We start from the raw sequence: 19,736 nt of genomic DNA, 5'->3' as shown, positions 1-19,736 counted from the left end.
TTGGACTTTACGTATATTTACATTTTTATCACGTAGAATTTCCACATATAAGCGAATACGCTTTTCAGTTAACACATGAAGTCAGAGCTTAACCCCGCCCCTCCCCCCCCCCAAATTCCCCCATGTATATCCAAGCTGGTACCTTGGCTGTAAAAACTTACTTAGGAGCTGTGGCTTCTCAGAGAAAGGAAACAGGATTAACGTTACTATTACTGATTTTTCCATTTTCCCTTGGAAAGTGGAGGATCTCTGGTGCCGGCCTGACCGGCTCGTGATTCTGCTGTTGCAATCACGTGCGACCCTGGGAGGCCGCTGAGGTTCCAGGACCTTCTGTTCTGTCTGCTTCGGCCTTACAAGGCGGTCATGCGCACTGAACAGGCTTGTCCGCGCCTGGCAGCGCAGTTGTTTGCCCCGAGGCACATTTGCTGTAGCTTCCCCTGGATGCGTGGAAAACAAGAACAAAATGGCCCAGAGTCAGGTGGTTGTGGAGTTGGAGAGGCTCTGCTACGAGGCTCGGTTTGCCTCACATTTGTGGGACCGCCATTGGCTGGATCAGGACGGAGGGTAGAGGGTCCCATGGGGAGGCATGTCTGGTTTGCATTCCTTGGAGACGGGGTGGCCTGGGTGCGAAGGGGGTGAGGGTCCCGTTCCAGGCTGTTACGAGAAGGACGGCAGTGACGCCACAGCAACGTGTTACAGCCAAAGTCCGGCCTCAGACTCGGCCTGACGGAGGGGTCTGCCGGCCACGTGTCCTCTGCTCATGAAGATGCTGTTCCCACCCTTTTGCTCCCCGAGCCTCGTCACTCAGTTCCTTCTTCCCTCCTCCCCTTCTTCTCTCCCCAGTTTGCCATGTGGGTGGATGCTGTTATATTTGTCTTCAGCTTAGAGGATGAGATCAGCTTCCAGACTGTTTACCACTACTACAGTCGGATGGCCACCTACCGGAACACGAGCGAGATCCCTCTGGTTCTCGTGGGGACCCAGGGTGAGTGCCATCTGCACGCAGGTTGAGTTTAAAGGATTCCAACACTTGAGCAGCGAGTGGAGTTGTGGCCTCTGTTTTTGGTGTGGAGGAATCTGAAAATGCTTCGAAGAACAAATAGTTTCCTCCTGAAGGCTTTTTCCAGTGAGAATCCACGAAACTGAAATTGTCACATTTCCTGAATTGATTCTGTGGAGAAATCACTTGGTCAGCAGCCTCAAAATAAAACCCTCCCCCAGTACTCTAGGGAAAATAAAATCTGTTTTCTGTCGTTTTCTGTAGGAGGGGTATCTTAATTCTTTTGGTTACATAAACCAATTAATAAGCAATTAAAAAGTTTATTTTACCTTTTAGTGCATCTTTAAAATTCTACCAATTTCTTATACACAGCAGAGTTTTGTTTTATTTTGCTCCGTTTGTTAGGTGTTATGATTTGTAGCTAATTTTTTTTCCCACCTAACAGGCCCCTCAGAGTCTAGAATTAACCCTGTATGAGTATGTTTCTTTTCTTCTGGGTCACTTAAAACTTGGCCTCTTAGCAGAGCCACAGCCCTTAAGTGTCCTTGTTCTCAATCAGATTCACTGACGTACCGGTGTCTGCATCTGGGTCTTCAGTAAGAGGCCACATAGAAAGAATGTCTTTAAGAACCAGATGGCAGGTTGACTTTAAAAACTGCTTTGTCAGCAACGGGGGCAACTTAAAACATAATCGTGTCAAGAAAACTTGGATTATACCTTCATTTTTGTTGTTGTTATTCATACACTGTTTTTGTTAGAACGTCCACATCTGGCCTCCCTTTCTCCAAGCCCTGATGTGACACTTTTCTAAACAGGCACTCGGCTGTGTTGAAGAAGTTGTTTGTGTGATACCGGCTCCAGTGTGAGGAGAGTGAGCTCAGGCAGATGAGCCCGGGGCGTGGGGCGGGTGTGTGTGTTACAAGAATGGAAGTAGCAAGGAACCAACTGAAAGCATCATCTGTGTGCTAGATATGAAATGTTAGAGTCAGGGTTTCATGGGGAGCCCCCCCCCCCCCGCCCTCTTGCAGCCGATGCTGCAAGTGGTCCCAGCCCTGAAGCCTTGAGAGCAGGTGGATTCCACCCGCAGCCCGATGGGAAAGACGTTCTTTATGCCCGAGCGCCCCCTAGTGGTCCCTGGGAAACAAGGGCGCGCCAGTACGGAGTTGGCATGTTTGAGGTGGCATCCTGAAAATTCTTAGTAGTGTTTTATAGTGGGTGGCCCGTCTAGAGCAGATCCTGCTTTAAAGCTTCCCTGAAGATGCAGCGACTCCTTCCCAACAAGCACCACTCCGGCAGCCCAGCCCAGGGTATTTCTGAGCAAAATCAGAGACCGGGTGTGGGCATCTCCTTAGTGCCTGCCCGAGTTAAGGGGTTTCTGTTTACGACTCAGAATGCCTTTTTTTCTGGAGACTCGCTGTGAGAGGGAGCAGGGACTTGTTCAGCCCAGGCCAGAAGGCTGTATGCGATCATTAGTTGTCGTCTTAACACAGCCAGGTTTTGGGTAGTGGAGAGTGGAGCGGAGTGTCCTGTCCCTGGGTGTTGGGGCCACGCAGTCCTGGCATCGGGGCATCCTGGCTGTGTGACCTTGACTGCCACCTCCTGTGGCCGGGTTTAAGTGGAGGAACTTCTGTAAGGCACCGGAAGCATCCGTGGGCACATACACGTAAGATAAGTGGCTGCTGCTCAGTAATCAGCTTTGGTGAGGTCCTGGTTGGGATGCCAGAAGCACGTCTGTCTCTCTGTCCCCTTCCTTGGGGACGAGCGGGGCTGTCTGTGTCCCACCTCAGCCGAAGGAGGGCATATCCATGTCCCCCACCAGGATGGTCCATGTGCTTGTAGAGGAGGCTGACGGAAGGCTCCGTAGAGGCTCTGGGGAGGCCCTGACGTGGGCCCTGACTGCAAGGACCTACCCCTTTTTATTCCTGCTGGCGATAGAGGCATCTGTTGAGTGAGCGCATTTTGTCTGAAGAGGCCCCGGGTGAGTGAGCACCCGAGCCAGGGAGCCCGCGTGGAGGAGGGATTCCTGGCAGTCTCCTCACACTCGTTTGTGAGACGTCGTTCATACTTCAGCATAGCCCCGTCCCAAACGAACGGGACGTGAGTATTAGCAATTAGGCAAGTTCCTCTTGGTCCTTGATCAGACCTTTCATTTCCAGAGTGCCCCAGACGCCCCCCAGTGGCGAGATGGTGGAGTGAGTGTGGGCTTTCTGGAAGGTTCTACTCCCAGGTACTTTTTACTGCTCACAGACTTGCTTTCTGTGAAGCCTGCTCGTTTGTTGTGCTTTCGCACAGGTTTTGTGGGCTGCTGGAGATACAAGGTGGGTCAGGTTATAGATGAGGGACTCTGAGCTTCTCTCCCCGGTGTTTGGGGTTGGTGGCCTGGAGGTAGGAGGTTCTGGAATGGGAAAGATGAACCATTACGTTCGTTCTCTAAGGACGCCTGGCACGTGGCGCGGCCTCATCCACAGGCGGGAGGAGGGGCTCTGTGGGAATACGTGTCCACTCGTGGAGCCAGGGAGCCTGTGTGAAGGTCCCGTCAGGGCGCAAGACATTTCCGAATGAGGCGGCTGTGTAATGGTTGACGAGCAGGTTCTATTTTAAATGCCTGCAGACTAAATTTATTTGAGAGAAAGGCACGAGCCCCGAAAGGATACAGAGTTAGGATGGAACGAAAAACAAGGCTTGTGGGGCGCCTGGGTGGCGCAGTCGGTTAAGCGTCCGACTTCACCCAGGTCACGATCTCGCGGTCCGGGAGTTCGAGCCCCGCGTCGGGCTCTGGGCTGACGGCTCGGAGCCTGGAGCCTGTTTCCGATTCTGTGTCTCCCTCTCTCTCTGCCCCTCCCCCGTTCATGCTCTGTCTCTCTCTGTCCCAAAAATAAATAAAAAAACATTAAAAAAAAAAAAAAAAAAAAAAAGAAAAACAAGGCTTGTGTCGCCCTGACCGAAACGAGGTGCAGATACGACACGGCCACACCCGTGACGTGTCGCTGTACCTGGGAAGATGAGACGGGACAGAAGCGGGGCGGGCATCCCACTGAGGAAAGGGGGCCGTGGAAGTGTCCGGGACTCCAGGTGGCGATAAATCATCAGCCGGATTGACAGATTTCAAGCTTTTTTCCCTCCTGTTTCCTTAAAAGATGTTTACACCTTTAAAAAAAAAATACATCTTTTTCTTAAGTGTTGCGAAATTTAAGTCAAATTTGTTAACCTGTAAGGCAAGACAGGGCAAGATAGATGTTCTTTGAACAAATCCCTGTAACAGACCTTGCCAGGGAATGTTCCAGAACATCTCTCGAGATGGCGCAGGTCTTTGTCCGCAAAAGAGGTATGAATCAGAGTTAGTCTTGATTTCTCTGAGGGAAACTGTCAGGTCAGGCCTGTTCCATAGGGCTGAAGATAAGATAGGAAGCAAAGTAAGAAAAAAGAGAAAGAGAGGGAAAAAATGAATAAATTCTTCCCTTAAGATGCCCCTTTTTTATGCACTTCCTGCCCCCAAGTAAACAAAACATATAAGGTTGTGGCTGCCTCGTAGGTCTTCTCTTGTGCTGCACCTCCTCTGGGTAGTAGGGAAAATCCCACCAGTGGATTTTTGTTTAAAGAGCAGCTGGGCGTTTCCTGTAGCTCGGGAGCCTTTATGCCGCTGAGAAAGCTTCACGGCAGGAAAAGTCCCTGAAAAGTGCCTGCTGTCTCACACCTAGCTCCGTAGCCTTAACATCTTGGCCTTCCTGCGTTGGCGTGTGCCAGGCACGAGGCTGGCACTTAGCAACTCCCTGGGAACTCATGATAGGACGCATCTGGGACACTGAGCTAATAAGGGCTGAGTCTTCCTTTTTTCGGGGACTGGTGGCAGGTGCCTGACACGTCTGCTTTGCCGCTCAGACGTCCCCATCTGTACATAGATCCTGTAGGAAGTGGGTCTGCCCAGGAGCGGCTTTGTTGGAACCAACACCCCCCGACTGCCCCACCTCCCTTCCCACTCCTGCCTCAGTCTCCCTTAAACACACCAGGTGCTCTCCCCCACAGGTAGTGGCTGGTTGGCCCTGCCACCTTCCTGTAGATGGGGCTGCCCTGAAAATCACACTGAGCACACGGACCTTCGACCTCCTTCCCTGCCTGACGTGGCCCTGGTGGCCACACTGTATGGTTCAAGGTTCCTCCCCATCTGCGCCCCGTTCTCTGCCTCCCTCCCCAGCTGACCCCTCTCTCCCCGGCCCACCTCTCCCTCCCTGGCTGACCTGGTAGCCCCTCCGTGAAGCACAGATTTTTGTGTACTCACTGGGGTAGCCCTGTGCCTGGAACAGGACCAGACACCTAAGGGCGGCTCTGCGGACATGCACCGAACGGGTGAATGGCTGCACCTGTAGGAATTCTGCTCATAGAACGCATTTCGCAGGATGCTTCTTGCACCAAAAGTCACCTGCAAATACCGAGCGTGGGGTGTCTTTTTCCCTTTTATTTTCCTCCGGAGCCACATTTAACTCTCACGCCTTCCTTCTGGTCTTCCTAGGCGTTCTTTTGTCCCAAATTTCAGAAGCAGGATCCTCTGAAACGGATTTTTACAAAGGATGACTCTAATAAAATGTTTGAGATTATTACTAGGAGGGTAAGCTAGGTTTTAACAACCCCAGGTCCTTAAGTTCCGGGAAGCACCCGAGCTACTCGTGGTCACCCTGCCTTTGCTCGTCTGTTCCAGATGCCATAAGTTCCACGAACCCGCGGGTCATCGACGACGCCAGGGCTCGGAAGCTGTCCAGCGACCTAAAGAGGTGCACGTACTACGAGACGTGTGCCACGTACGGGCTGAACGTGGAGCGCGTCTTCCAGGACGGTAAGCGCCCCCCCGCGGCCGGCGCAGCACCGACTCCCCGGTGGGCGGGGCCCGTCCACGTGACCGCTGGCCCCGCCCCCGTCCAGAGGGGGCTTTTGGCTGCCTGTGCGCATGTTCAGAAGCCCCTCCCCCCGCCCCTTCGCAGGCGCTCCGTGACCTTGGCGTTCAGGGTCAGACATTTGCAGGTTTCTGCGCGCGGTGTGTCGGACTTGATGCGTTTGCCGTCTCTTCTCCACCGTGGCTACTGGTTCTTAATTCAGGCTTGTTCCTAAAAATGGTCTACGTATCGCATGTTGGGCTTTTAGGAGGATAAACGGAAAGAGTAAAGAGAGCCAAGCGTGGACCGAAAAAACCCAAAACAGAACAAAAGCCCAAACGCACATCGTTCCGACCCGTGGCTGGGAGCCAGCGCCACGGGGCAGGAATTGTTTCTTTGTGACTGAGTTCATTAGTGACCCCCCTGCTAATCCCGGACCCCCGGGACAGGGGGCGTCAGACAGGAGGCTCTCCGGGAGCAGCGCAGGGTTCCATATGGGGGGGGGGGCAGCACCACGGGCACAGACTCCGATGCCAAGTGTGGGCTGGGAAGGGGGTGGGGTGGATGGAGACTTGGCTTCTCTGGTCTAGGGGGGAGGGGGGTGTCAGGAAGGTCTGGGGGAAAGCCGCTTCCTCTGGAGGGTCCCGCTTCTGGTCGTGGTCGTGGGGACTAAATCCGGGGTCACCCCCCCAGCTCGGGCTCACATCCGCGGCGGCAGAGCAGACCGCCCGAGCCGCCGGGTCACCCGGCCTTGCCGGGCACCAGTGCGAATAGTAGTGACAGGGCTGCACTTGCGGGACAACGTGCGAACGCTCGTCTAAATGTCCGGATTCGTTTTCAGTCGGGGCTGTAGGAACTGCACACTGTGACCTGTTTCATTACATCGCAAAGGTGACCGTTTCCACACAGCACGTTTTCTTCCCCTTAAGCACCGCCATGCTCTAGGCTTTCGGCCTCTTTTCTTCCTGCAGTGGCCCACCCTCCCCCCTTCTCACAACGTGTCTTCCAGAGACCTTTGTACCCGCGGTCTTCACTGTCTCCCCAGGGCCCGCTCGGAAGCCGCAGTATCCCGCCGAGGGTCCTGGGGTCTCCCGGCCCTTCCTCCTGCCCTGCACGTTTGGGGGCCCCCTGTGGTGCCCGTGCAGGCCCGTGTTTGCAGCACCTTGAAGGGTCGCCCGTGAAGAGCCCTGCACGGAAGCGTGTGGGGTCCCGGGAGGGTGTCCCGCGGGGCAGGCTCCCCGTTCCACCAAGCAGTTCAAACCCTGTGCGACCAAACTGTCACATGTGAAGGTCCCCAAGCTTGAGCCCACGACCGAATCTGGCCAACAGCCTGTTTCTGTAAGTAGTGGTTTCGGTGGCCCCGGCTGGGCCGCTTTTGTTACCACTGCTCAGTTGAGTGGTGGCAACTAAGATGTCAGGGCCCCACGAAGCTTGAAACGGGGACCCTCTGGCCCTTGGTGGAAAACATGTCGGTCCCTGATGGGGATGTTCAGAATTTCCTTGTATGGGTGAGCTTATTCTCCGCAATGATTGCCTTACTTGTGCGTTTATCGCAAACGTGAACTTCCCGTAAGTAAGTGAACGCATACATCATAATCCTAAGAATTAGTAAATAGTAGGGGAGGCCAAGATTGTTATGCGTCCCTGCCCTGCCTCCAGAGTGTGTGCAGAAGCACTTTGTTGTCTGCAAGTTGGGATGCCAGCAAGGGGAGGGGAAGGGCCTTTCCAAACATCATCATCTCACGTAATATTAAGGTGTTGCTGTTGTTGGGATTTGAATGGTGAAGCACGTTATGCTCTTGGGAGTTTTCCCAGGCTTAGGAGATTTTCAATACGTTCGTTTTGTTACTTCTACTTTTAGAAGTAATGCCTTCCCGTTAAACATTTGGATTGTACAGAGTCAGAAAAGGAAATAAGGCTCACGATATGACAGCTTGTGACTATTGTGATTTTGTCCTTAAAATATCTTTATATGAAGATAAGTTTGAGAAATAAAATTAGAGTCGGGGCACCTGGGTGGCTGAGTCGATTAAGCAACTGACTCTTCGTTTTGGCTCAGGTCATGATCTCGCGGTTTGTGGGTTTGAGCCCCACGTTGGGCAGAGTCTGCTTGGGATTCTCTCTCTCTCTCTCTCTCTCTCTCAAAATAGGTAAATAAAACTTAAAAAAAAAAATAAGGGTTTACTCTTATTTTGTAGGGTAATTATGTGGTATATCTTTTTATTGGTTCATACATAAACTCCTTAATTGTTACCGATAAAAGTTCTTGACTGAGTGGAGATTGTGCTTGGTACTTAGAAATCGTGAATGTTAAGAATCTGTATTAATCTTTAAGGAAAAAACACCCCGTAGGGTTCAGAGTTCAAGAAATCAAGGCTCAGAAAAATGACGTAGCTGGACCAAAAACTTTGGGCCTGGATTGGACGCCTGTCTTGGGACCACGAGCCCAGAGCCTTAACCATCCTGTCATTACACAGCAGGGACCTGGGTCCTGCCCACTCACCTGGGGGAAGGCTGGGCAGAGTGGCTTCAGGGACGCAGGTTCACTGCCCGCTCACAGACACTGTTCGTGTAGATTTGTCTTTCGGTTTTCTGGCAAGCCTTAGGACTTGTTTTTATTTACGCACTCTTTACTGTTGCATCATATAAAGAGAAAGAAGGGGCACGTGGTTTCTTTGTAAGGTTTAGCTTATTGCTGGAAAAAAAACGGAGGCCGGACTGTTAACCCAGCAAGACCTTATTTGTACCTGCCCCTGCCGGCCAAGCATTCTAGTCCCCTGGCTCCCCAGGTTTCTTCTTTAAGATACCAGGGACTTTGAGTCTTTGCTTCTTTAACTTTGCCTTCTTAGTGTCCTAAAACTGAAGACAGGATGTTTGCTTTTCTGTCCGTGGTGTCATTTTCAAATGGCTCTCGGAAAGTAATTCAGGAGGGAGCATCCTTACGAGCCCCAGCGGTGTCAGGAGGCAGGGAGGTAGATGGATCCATTTGTTCATTTGTTTATTCTTTGAGTCCCTCGCCTGAGCACCAGCCTTGCCTGCACCGTGCCTCTGGTTTGGGGTAGAGAACAGGGAGGGCCTTGGTGAGGTGAAAATTCAAGTACCCAGAGACCTAAGCTTGCACCTTGCCCTAGGGTGGAGGGGGCGAGTGACGGACAAGGTTGCTTTTTGTCACCTGCTCGCAGAGGTTCGGGATCACCCTTGACCCGACTCCTGCTGAGTGTGTGTGGCTCGCACAGCAGAACTATCTGGCCCCCACAGGGAGTCTTATAAATAAGATTCACTTTCTGAGAATGCACGTGCTCACCGGTTCTGCATCTGGGCTGCTGGGTCTCATGGGGGCGTGGTTACCCATCTGTTTGGAGAGCCCTACGGGAGCCCTGGGCCACCAAAGTCTGGACCAGAGGGGATTGAGGCAACCTGGGGCTGCACGTGCCCTCCCCCCCACCCCCCATGTCTCTCAGTCTGTCTAATTCTGTGCAGTTCTGTTTGCCCCCGGTCGTGTCTGGGAGATCAGCTACAAGCTTTTGTATTTTTAACATTATAATGGTGATGTCTGGGTCAGCATTAGATTTTTCAGAAGCCCCTGGTTGTCTGTTCTCTCAGGGCCTGGATACATGAAGAAACAGGATTACAGGAGAATAAAGTTCATTCTCGGTAGACGTCATTCCTCTGATGTTAGGATTCTTACTGAAGAAGGGTTTCCCTCACTTCCTAAGGCAACGAGCTGAGTGGGAGAAGGCCTTGCAGTGGCACATCTTTTGTGCCATGTTAGTTGAGTCTCCGGCTAGGGGTGGTGGGAGTTTTCAACCTAGATGTTCAGGGACAACCTACGATGCTTAGGACTTATTGACAACAATAGACTCCTCCCCTTGAAGGCCGAGCAGTGCCGAAAGGTAAAAACTCATGTGTGTAAGCTGTCGAAGGGCCCCTTAGACCATCAACGTGCGCCATCTTGGGAGGAAGAAAGTGGACCCTGCCGCCTTATCTTCATGACGGAGCATTGGGGATTTTCGTTCCCTCCAAGTGGGTTTTTGGAAATGGTGAATTATGTTCTCTTTTTGAACATTTGAAAATTTCCTATCCTACGTTGAATGTCCTCGCTTATAGTTTGTTTTGCTTCGACGACGGTGCTTGTGTGATGGCCGTGTGTCGGGTGTAGTGAACTGCCACAGCGTGGTTCCCTCATTCCAACTAAGCAGGAGGTAGAACCAGTTTGTTGTTTGTTTTGACATTTTTTGGCATAGAGCCAGTAGAACCCCTACTTTTTTTGGGGGGGGAGTATATTTTATATTTTTTAATGATGGGATCTGACTGGTATGTGGTATTTTAAAGATCCCTGATGTCTAAAGAAAAGTGGTTTCCCTTTCGTACAGAATGAGTAGAACTTTGGTGGTAGTATAAAAGAATTTAGTTTGTCCTTACCCAAGCCCTTTTATGCCCTTGCCCTCTCTCCCTCTCCTAAAATGAGCTGATAGATTTGCCTGTATTGTAAAGCAGTATCGTTTTCTGTGTGGGTTTCCTGTAATGCATCTGGACACCGGCTGTTTTGTATACCGAATTCAGTATTCTGAGCACATATATTCTGAAGTTGTAGTCATTTGTTAAATCCCACCAAAAGCATCCTATTAGACGTTAAATCACACTCCCCTGGAAAGCTTAAACTCCCTACCTTCTTCAGCTTGTATTCATAGGACGATAGGAAAGCCTGTCTGCAACCTATTCTGCTCCGACAGTAATTGTCAGACCCGGTCAAGATCCGTACTGACCAAGATCTGGATAAATTACAAATTACCATCTGTCAGCTTGACTCTCCCCAGGGCTGCTGAGTTTTGTCACCGTGTCATCCAGTTACAAACTGGACACCGTCCAGTTCGGCGATCCCACGTGGAAGACTGTTCACTCTAGAATAGATGATCTGCGTTGCATTCATAAGAAACGGTTCGGTTTTAGGTGCGTGTGGGCGGAGAGGCTGGGCGACGGCATTAGAGGGCTCTGTCTGCCCATTGCTGGTGCTGCCATAACCCGGGCTTACGCTCGGGCTTCCGGGAGCTACACGCCGACGTGCACTGTCCTGTGGACGGGCCTCTGTCTGACGGCGTGGTCCCGTTCTGGGAGGACCCACATCAGGCTCCCGGCACCGTCACGCCAGCTCTTTACAACCGTGTTGCGGTTCACGCTCTGGAAAGCACTTTCGTAAGAAGCTGTTCCCCTAGGTGCCCCCCGGCCGGCGGATGGCTCACCTGGGCGCGGGGACCCCCGTGCTACGGGCTGAGCCGGGAGGGGCTGTGTGACTGGCCCAGGGGTTTTCAGGAAGTCAGGGAGCCTCCCTTTGCTTTCTGGCCTTCGCTCCCAAAGACGGAAATCCTGATGTGCACAGAATCCCATTTGCCATGAATTGTATGCGGCTGCCTGGTCCTCATTACGGGAGCGTCCAGCCTGGGAGTAGCTGTGTTCACGAGCCCGGTTTGTACAACCTAATTGCATGTATTAGAGCATCATTAAGTGGGAGCAATCTTCGGGGACTTTGCTCCGAGTGCCGCGTGGTGTTTTGCTGACGCCGCCGTCTTTTGTTTGTGCCGCTAAAGGATGTGTCAATTAGGCCCATTCCATGCTTTCTTGGAACCAGCGTAATTTCCATTGTGGGGGTGGCCTCTTTTATTATTTGTGTTGTGGCTGCTGTTTTTCTCTTTATTGTGTTGAGATTAGATTGGAGTCCATTTATTTTTATGTTTGGTAGATTTCTTTTTCCAGAGGAGTGCTTTCAGAAGTAAGATTTTTCACGTTTAAAGGCAAGCCGTATGTCTGTGTACATTGGCATTTAATAATACATACGGAAAAGGTGAACTGAGTCCTGAAGTGTCTGTTCGTTTGTATTTTTTTTTTTTGTCATTTGTAATAATGACTGATATTTATGTCACACTCCAAGGACTTGATGTCAAATAGTAGATCTTTTAAAATTTTTTTTTTTCAATGTTTATTTATTTTTGCAACAGAGAGAGACAGGGCATGAACGGGGGAGGGGCAGAGAGAGAGGGAGACACAGAATCGGAAACAGGCTCCAGGCTCCGAGCCATCAGCCCAGAGCCCGACGCGGGGCTCGAACTCACGGAGCACGAGATCGTGACCTGGCTGAAGTCGGACGCTTAACCGACTGCGCCACCCAGGCGCCCCTCAAATAGTAGATCTTAATAGGCCCTGTTTACCGCCGACGTCAGCCTGCGTGTCCTTTTCTGACCATGGCTTTGTCTGTGCCTCTGTGCCCGTCGCTGGCCCCGTGTCCCCATGCCCCGCCCCCCCCCCCCGCCCTTGGAGCATGCTCACTGCCCCCGTACTGCACCGAAAAGTTGTACATTCAAGACTTCCTGGGACAGATGGGTAGTTAGTTAGTTTATTATGACAGGGTAAATTTCAGCTGCTTAAATTACACTTTATTCAGGGGCGTTCATATTGAAATTTGTTTTTTAATGTTTATTTATTTGTCTTGAGAGAGAGAAACAGAGAGCAGAGGGCAGGCAGAGAGAGAGGGAGAGAGAGAATCCCAAGCAGTCTCAGTGCAGAGCCTGACACGGAGCTCATGCCCACGAACCGTGAGATCATGACCTGAGCCGAAATCAAGAGTCGGACACTTAACCACCTCAGCCACCCAGGTGCCCCTAGGGGGTTAGTATTTTAGAACTTCCTAAGAACAAGGGTGAGAGTTACGTACATATGGCCCAAACGGGAGAAAGGAAGAGAAGGAAAACACTCAACAGGTTCTTCTACAGGGAATTGGTTGAGTCCACTGCCACGGGCGTGGCCCCAGTTTGGCCGTCGTTCTGCTGTCATGAACCACAAGCGTCATTGCCTGTCGCTGCCTGGCGGCTTCTAATGTGGTCGGATCCCATGGAAGTTAGAACCTGCAAGTTGATTCCAAAAGAGCCATGTCTGGCCCATTGTTTATAACCTCTCATTAAATGGAAGAGATACCTAGCTGGTGTTAACACAAAGTAGACTTTGGGTCGAGGCTGTGGGTGGGAAGCGTATATGCACGGTGAGGAAGAATCTGTAGCTTTGGGTGGGTCTTTCTGTTTCTGCCGTAGCCCTCGGTTATGTTTGGATGGGAAAGTGCGTGAATGATTTACACTGATTCGTTGTATGAAGCATGACGTTGTCAGTACCCTTTATATACGTGCATTTTTTTAATGTTTATTTCTGAGAGAGAGACCGTGCATGAGCGGGGGAGGGTGGAGAGAGACGGAGACACAGAATCCAAAGCAGCTCCAGACTCTGAGCTGTCAGCACAGAGCCCGACGCGGGGCTTGAACTCACGGACCACGAGATCATGACCTCAGCCGAAGTTGGACACCTAACCGACCGAGCCACCCAGGCGCCCCCGTATGTGCATTTTTTTTAATGTTTATTATTTATTTTCAGAGAGGGGAAGAGCATGAGTTGGGAAGGGTCAGAGAGAGAGAGAGGGAGAGAGTGAATCCCAAGCAGGCTCCACGCTGCCAGTATAGACCCCAATGCAGGGCTTGATCCCACGAACTGTGAGATCATGACCTGAGCTGAAATCGACAGTCGGATGCTTAACCGACTGAGGCACCCAGGCGCCCCTGTATGCTACAGCACTTTTAAATTTGGTTTATTTCTTACAGAGATGCTTTAACCTCTATAACGAGGTTAAATCACAAAATGAAATAATACCAAAGCTAAAATAATCAGCATTAGCTGTGGTAAGTCATATTCTCAGGGGCTAAAAAAAAGCAAAAGCAAAACCAAGAGAATAACAAAAGAAGTTTTGAATTAGTATTTTCAGGGGAAAAAAGTTTGAGTTAAAAACTTCTTGGAGTTGAGAAGCTGTGAACACACGTGTTCTGGACGAGCCAGACATCTGGCACTTGATCTACCTGACAAACGGGGAATTTGTTAAGTTAAGCTGAGACTAGTGACCGGGTGACAGGGAGCACTGTCAGGGCTCATTTGAGAACTTGTTGAAGGTGATGACCTTGGAATAATCCGAGTGTCTTAAGATACTGTTTTGAATTGGACACAGGTATGATATCAGCTTGTTTCTTGTTTGGAGTCTCTTTGTCCAGAAGCTCCGTTTTGAGAGTTTCCTCTCACCCGTTGAACTGATCAGTGGACCCAGAGGCTGGACTTTTCAAGAGGGATTATGTCCTTTGAATATCAGTTGATTCGCCTAAAATCGTATATCCAAAGGGAAAATGTTTAGGTAGGGGGCAATATTCTCAATTATGGGTATGATTCACCGACTGTAGCTGCTGGCCCTGACGATACAGAGTTATGTGTGAAACTCAATAATTTTTTTTTTTTAACGTTTATTCATTTTTGAGACAGGGAGAGACAGAGCATGAACGGGGGAGGGTCAGAGAGAGAGGGAGACACAGAATCTGAACAGGCTCCAGGCTCTGAGCTGTCAGCACAGAGCCCGACACGGGGCTCGAACTCACGGACCGCGAGATCGTGACCTGAGCCGAAGTCGGACGCTTCACCGACTGAGCCACCCAGGTGCCCCGAAAGTCGATAATTCTTAAACTCATTTATGGTGGGGTGGAGGGGAGCATTACAAGGAAAAAGGCATTTTGATTCTTTCAAAAATAACATCCAAAGAAGTCCTCTTAAAGTCTTGATACCAAGATTGATGTGATTACAAACAACAAGAGACCATAAATAATCTTCTGTTTCACAGTTTTGTGGACTTACCGTGTTACTAGAGGCTTTGCTCCACCCTGGTGGTTTCTTACCCTAAGTCGGGAACATTTTGTGCTGTGTTTCCCTTACCGGCAGCCTCGTGCGGGCACCGGTCCCCACACGTGTGCACATAGACGCCTGCTTTAACTCACACACTGCCAACGCTCCTAGTACGTGTGCTTTATCCTGATTTTCACGTTAAGACCCCTGTCTTTTGCTCCTGGAATTGATTTTATCAATGACACAGAAAATGGTTGTGTTAATACTTGCCTGCGCTGTGGCCTCGGAGCTGGGATGTGCCCCGGGATTCTGTTAACGGCTTGAGCCAGCTTGAATTAGCTTGATGTATCATTAGTGCATACAAATGGCTTTTATTTTTGTTCATAATCTGTTCACGATGCCACGGGATTGTGCCCTTCCTAATGTTTTTAAAATGACGCAACGGTGATGTACTTTTTGACCTATTTCACCCTCCGCCGCCTCTGATCAAAAGAATACAAAAATATTACTTAAAAAGCATAGTCGGAAATTGTTCTACTTTGTAGCTGGTGTTTCCAATTTATTTTGAAATCTTCTGTTAATTTTTTTTCTTCTTTCTTTCTTTCTATATTTTTAATTCACATCGAAGCTAGTTAGCGTGTAGTGCAATAAAGATTTCAGGAGTAGTAGATACCAGTGACTCATCCCCTTGTATGACACCCAGTGCTCATCCCAACAAGTGTCTTCCTTGATGCCCCTCCCCCATTTAGCCCATCCCCCCACCCCCCAACCCCTCCAGCAACCCTCAGTTTGTTCTCTGTATTTGAGTCTCTTAGGTTTTGTCCCCCTCCCTCTTTTTATATTTATTTTTGCTCCCCTTCCCTTATGTTCTTCTTCTGTTTTGTCTCTTAAAATCCACATATGAGTGAAGTCATATGATATTTGTCTTTCTCTGACTGTGGAGTCTGGTTTATTTTACAACATTATTTCCCCCTGGAGAATACGGACACAGCCAGATTCTGAGTAGCCTCCATTCACTGAGGAATTGTCCGCTAATGACTGGATTAGCAGCCCCAATATGTTGTGTTCATGAGAGAGAAGGAAGAGGAATCCTCCAGGGAGGAAAGTTGTGAAAGTCTTTGACACTGGAAGGCGTAGCTTTACTCCACGGGCGCTGATACCTGTGCATACTCCTGAGCTGGGCGGGGGAGGGTGCTGGTCAGTGTCACCTCCAAGAGTGCCCGGGGGTCCAACTCGGAGCAGGTGCCGGGCCTCCCCCGAGGCAGGCCTGGGGTCTGCGGTTGGCCCGTGTGGTTCACGCAGCGTCACTGCAGACTTTGCGAAGAGAAGAGGGCACACCGGCAGGTGTATGGAATCTCCCGGGCTTCAGAGAGAAGTCCGCCGTGCAGAGCGGGTTGAAGCCGTGTTTGTGTAAAGAAAAATAGGCTAAAAGCTTTGATGACTAAGTTGGATTTGTGCGATTTGCTAAAGACGAGGTTTTTAAAGAATATGAGATACGGAAGTAAAGACCGCCCCCAACGCCACTGCCCGGGGGCTGTCGTTGTTACGGGGTGGGGTGTGTGGCCGCGTGCATGCCCGCGTGTTCGGAGAAAGTGGGTTATCGGGCCTCGCGACGTTGGAGAGCCTGCTTGATTACATCCGTACTTTTTCTACAATAGTTTTCTCATTATTCCATTGCATTCCATTAAGTGAATACAACTACTTTTTTGGCCCAATCGCCTAGTAGGTATTTGGTCGTCCCCCCTCCCCATTTATGTATTTGGTTCAGGTTCAGGGCCTCGGTGGAGGGCTCTCTGTTTAAGTCTTTGTCTCCATCCTTAATCCTTTCTTTAAGAGACCGCTCTGGAGGGGAGACTGCCGGCTCAGTGGCCCGCGTGGCCTTATGGCTTTCGGTCCTCACTGTCCCCAAAATCGTCCAGGGAGTCGTCCCCGCTCAGGCCTCCTTTTTCTGTACCCTGGTCACACTGGGTATTTTCTGTTTAGAAACGTTCATCATTTATAGATAGAAAAGAATCATAGTGGTATTTTTTTTTTTTATTCTTCAAAATACTGTTTTTACTAGGTTTGTCTCTCAGTGTAAAAAGCAGCTCCTCTTTGGCAGGCAGGAGTTTGGTCAAGAGATGGGGCTCGGAGGTCTGGCGTGGCAGGTGACACGTGGGAGCAGATGGGCCTCGCTGCTCTTGAAGACGTGGCCTCGGTGCTTCCAGGGGGTTCTCTGCAGCTGGAGCGGCGCAGAGACCGCCCCCGATTCCGTGTGTGGCCGCGATGTCGGAGCTGGGGTTCCCTCCCCCGTCCGGCCCTTCTGGCTCCGCGGTGTTACCTGTGCGCTGCCGCGTGTCCCCTCCGAGACAGACGCCCGCAGCGGGGTGCCTTCTGAGGGAAGTGGAGAAAACCCTTCCCGGAGCTTCGTGTCGTGTCAGTGCCCCGGGGGGTTTGAGGGGCCCCGGAAACCCAGCCTCGTTTCCACCCAGGACAGTTCCCGAGAAGGGCCGCGCCCGCCCCGGTCCCGGGACGGGTCCGCCGTGCCTGCAGCCGGAGCGCGGGTGCACTGCCCCCGGGGGTCGTCCTTCTGCAGTGGTGGCCGGGGACCAGTTCCCCGAACTGGACCAGTTCCCCGAACCCTTGAAGCGCATGTCCCCGCTGGCGAACGTGAAGATCCTACCTCATCGTTTCACGTTAGATGTGTCAAAATCTGGGAAGAAGACCATTTCATCTTTGCCCTTTCTGCAAACGAAAGCAGAAACGTGCATCCGTTTTCCTCCGTCACATCCTGAGTCGGCTCGCCGGCACCGGCGTCAGTAACTCAAGCACGTGGTTGTGGCCTTACCTTTCAAGGCTGCCGTTCAGATGCCGCCCACTTTCAGCCACCATCGTACGCTGGCCCCTGCCTTGGGCCCGCGAGCAAACAGCAGCCCCGTCTGACAGAAAAGGGAGCCGTCTGGGGGATCGTCTGGCCAGCTGTCGCATGGTCAGGCCTGGCGCCGTGAGGAGAGCGGGGCGATGGCACCTTGAGCTTCTCTGTCCCAGTCCCCGCGCCATCAGGTGGCGCCCCCCTGAGGCGCTCTGCAGTTCTTTCCCTCGTACACGTGCCTGCCTGCAGGGGGCGCTGCGTTCCGTCTTCCCACAGCTGTCCTCCTGCAGTCCAAGGGTTTTTTTGGTCTGAGTTTTGGAATTTCAGGAAGCTCCCTCACATTTTACTTCGTGTGTAAACCGTAAGAAAAAAATACTGAACACTGACGCGGTCGTCTGGATGCTAGAAATACTCCTGTACCTGGGCCAAAATTTTGTTATCAAATGCAGCACCAAGGCGCCTTTTGCATTTAAATTCATCTCTTGCCTGAACTGCACACTGGTAGGGTATCATGTCTGGAAGGACGTGAGAGCCTGGCTAGCCTGGCCCTTCACTTTGCAGATGAACAGGTGGGGCCCGCGAGGCCATCCTGCCAGAGAGCACCGTCAGAAACTAGAGACTAGGTGCGTCTGTCTCAGCCACATGGTCTTACCTTTGTTCTGGAAATGTTAAAGGCCACAGATTACATTTTTTTAAGGTTTATTTATTTTGAGAGAGAGTGAGTGAGTGGGGGAGAGGCAGAGAGAGAGAGAGAGAGAGAGAGAATATCCCAAACCGACTCTGCCCTGTCAGAGGAGAGCCTGACATGGGGCTCAATCCCACGAACCATGAGATCATGACCCGAACTTAAACCAAGAGTCGGACACTTAAACGACTGAGCCACCCAGGTGCCCCCGCAGATTACATTTTAAAACCTGGAAGTGAATGAAGACGCTCCTTTAGTTATTTTAAATAAAACTGAGCCACATCCCCACTGGGGAATTTGGGGTTACATGTACCACTGTAATCAACATATGAATTATTTGCGATAAGCCGTGTGATAAAAGTTCATCTGCACATACTGTCTTCACGTAATAGAATATGTGGGTAATAGAACGTTGGATCTATAAAGAGGTCTCTGAGACTCCATGAAAATATGGCAGAAAGGAAATGTTTGCTTTCGAGTACTTGATTTTGTAATTTAGTGACATGCCACCAGGGGGCATCAAAAGAGCTCGTAAGGATGGTTCTCGCTGGCGTATTTTTCCCCTTTGCTGTCACTGTGGAGAATACAGACATAATAAAACTAACACAGTGGTTTAAGAGATCATTTAGGCCTGTAATAAGATACAGTCCATAAAGCGTGTGAAGTTACTGGATCAGCAGTACAGGAATACAGAAGGAAAGTTTCATTCATTGGGATGGGGAGGAGGACAAAATAAAGATGAAATGATACATTCTGTGGTTAAAGGGACCCAAATCCCTTCTTGGTTTTTTGGTTTTTTTTTTGCCTTGCATGTAACTTAAGACTTCGAAGAAAATTTGTCAAAAGATGTGTACTTTTTTTACTAGAGTATAATAAACATTTATTATTTAGTCATATTATTTTTTTAATGTTTTTATTTATTTATTTTTGAGACAGAGACAGAGCATGAGCAGGGGAGGGCCAGAGAGAGAGGGAGACACAGACTCCGAAGCAGGCTCCAGGCTCCAGACACAGGGCTCGAACTCACGAACCATGAGATCATGACCTGAGCCGAAGTCGGTCGCCTAGCTGACTGAGCCACCCAGGCGCCCCTAGTCTGTCATACTCTTAATGGAACTCCCCAAGAGTTCTTTTGGCCTGATGACAGCCCGGATGTCCCACTCTAGGGTCTGCGTCATTGGTCCAACACCAGGTCTGAGCAGGTGGCCGTGCAGGTCTGGGGTGAGGCCACTGCCCTCGGTCTCTCTGCTGGGCTCTTGCCTCCCCACTGCGTGGGATGCTGTGGGTTCTCCATGGGCCGGAATTCCTGGACAGGGGGAAGGGAGTCAATCGGTTTTGGGAAATGTAGATACTCTTGTGGAAGTGAGGCGGGGTGTGGTGAGGAGTGGCTATGGTCCCTGAAGGAGTTGAGGGCCCTTCAGAGAGCTCCCATCTGCTGCTTCTCCGTGCGCCCTGCAGTGGGCTGGGCACGTAGAAGAGCCTCACTTTTGGGGTTCAGGGTTTTCTTTTTTCCTTCCTCTACTTTCCCAAAGTTGAGGGCTTCTCAATGCTGTTTTCCTCTTGTTTACTTTTTTTGGCTTTTACCCTTTATTTTCTCCCACTACATAAATTCCATTAGAAATTGTAGCAGCTCAGCTCATG

At 50.7% G+C, this 19,736-nt stretch overlaps 1 protein-coding gene across 3 annotated transcripts in view; it reads left to right on the top strand.

Annotated features, from left to right (window-relative positions):
• Positions 1–19,736, top strand: part of AGAP1 (ArfGAP with GTPase domain, ankyrin repeat and PH domain 1) — a 549,698-nt gene that overhangs the window by 219,220 nt on the left and 310,742 nt on the right. For all 3 annotated transcript variants that reach the window (XM_047085687.1, XM_047085686.1, XM_047085688.1), the window contains exons 5-6: positions 844–985; positions 5,694–5,828. In XM_047085687.1, the coding sequence (XP_046941643.1) occupies positions 844–985; positions 5,694–5,828 (277 nt within the window). The remainder of the gene's footprint in view (positions 1–843; positions 986–5,693; positions 5,829–19,736) is intronic.

The sequence above is a fragment of the Lynx rufus genome, unplaced genomic scaffold (assembly GCF_022079265.1).
Source record: "Lynx rufus isolate CCGP_SWC_20201006 ecotype Redwood Valley unplaced genomic scaffold, mLynRuf1.p SCAF_2, whole genome shotgun sequence".
Taxonomy (NCBI): domain Eukaryota; kingdom Metazoa; phylum Chordata; class Mammalia; order Carnivora; family Felidae; genus Lynx; species Lynx rufus.
This window is presented reverse-complemented; position numbering and strand designations above follow the sequence as displayed.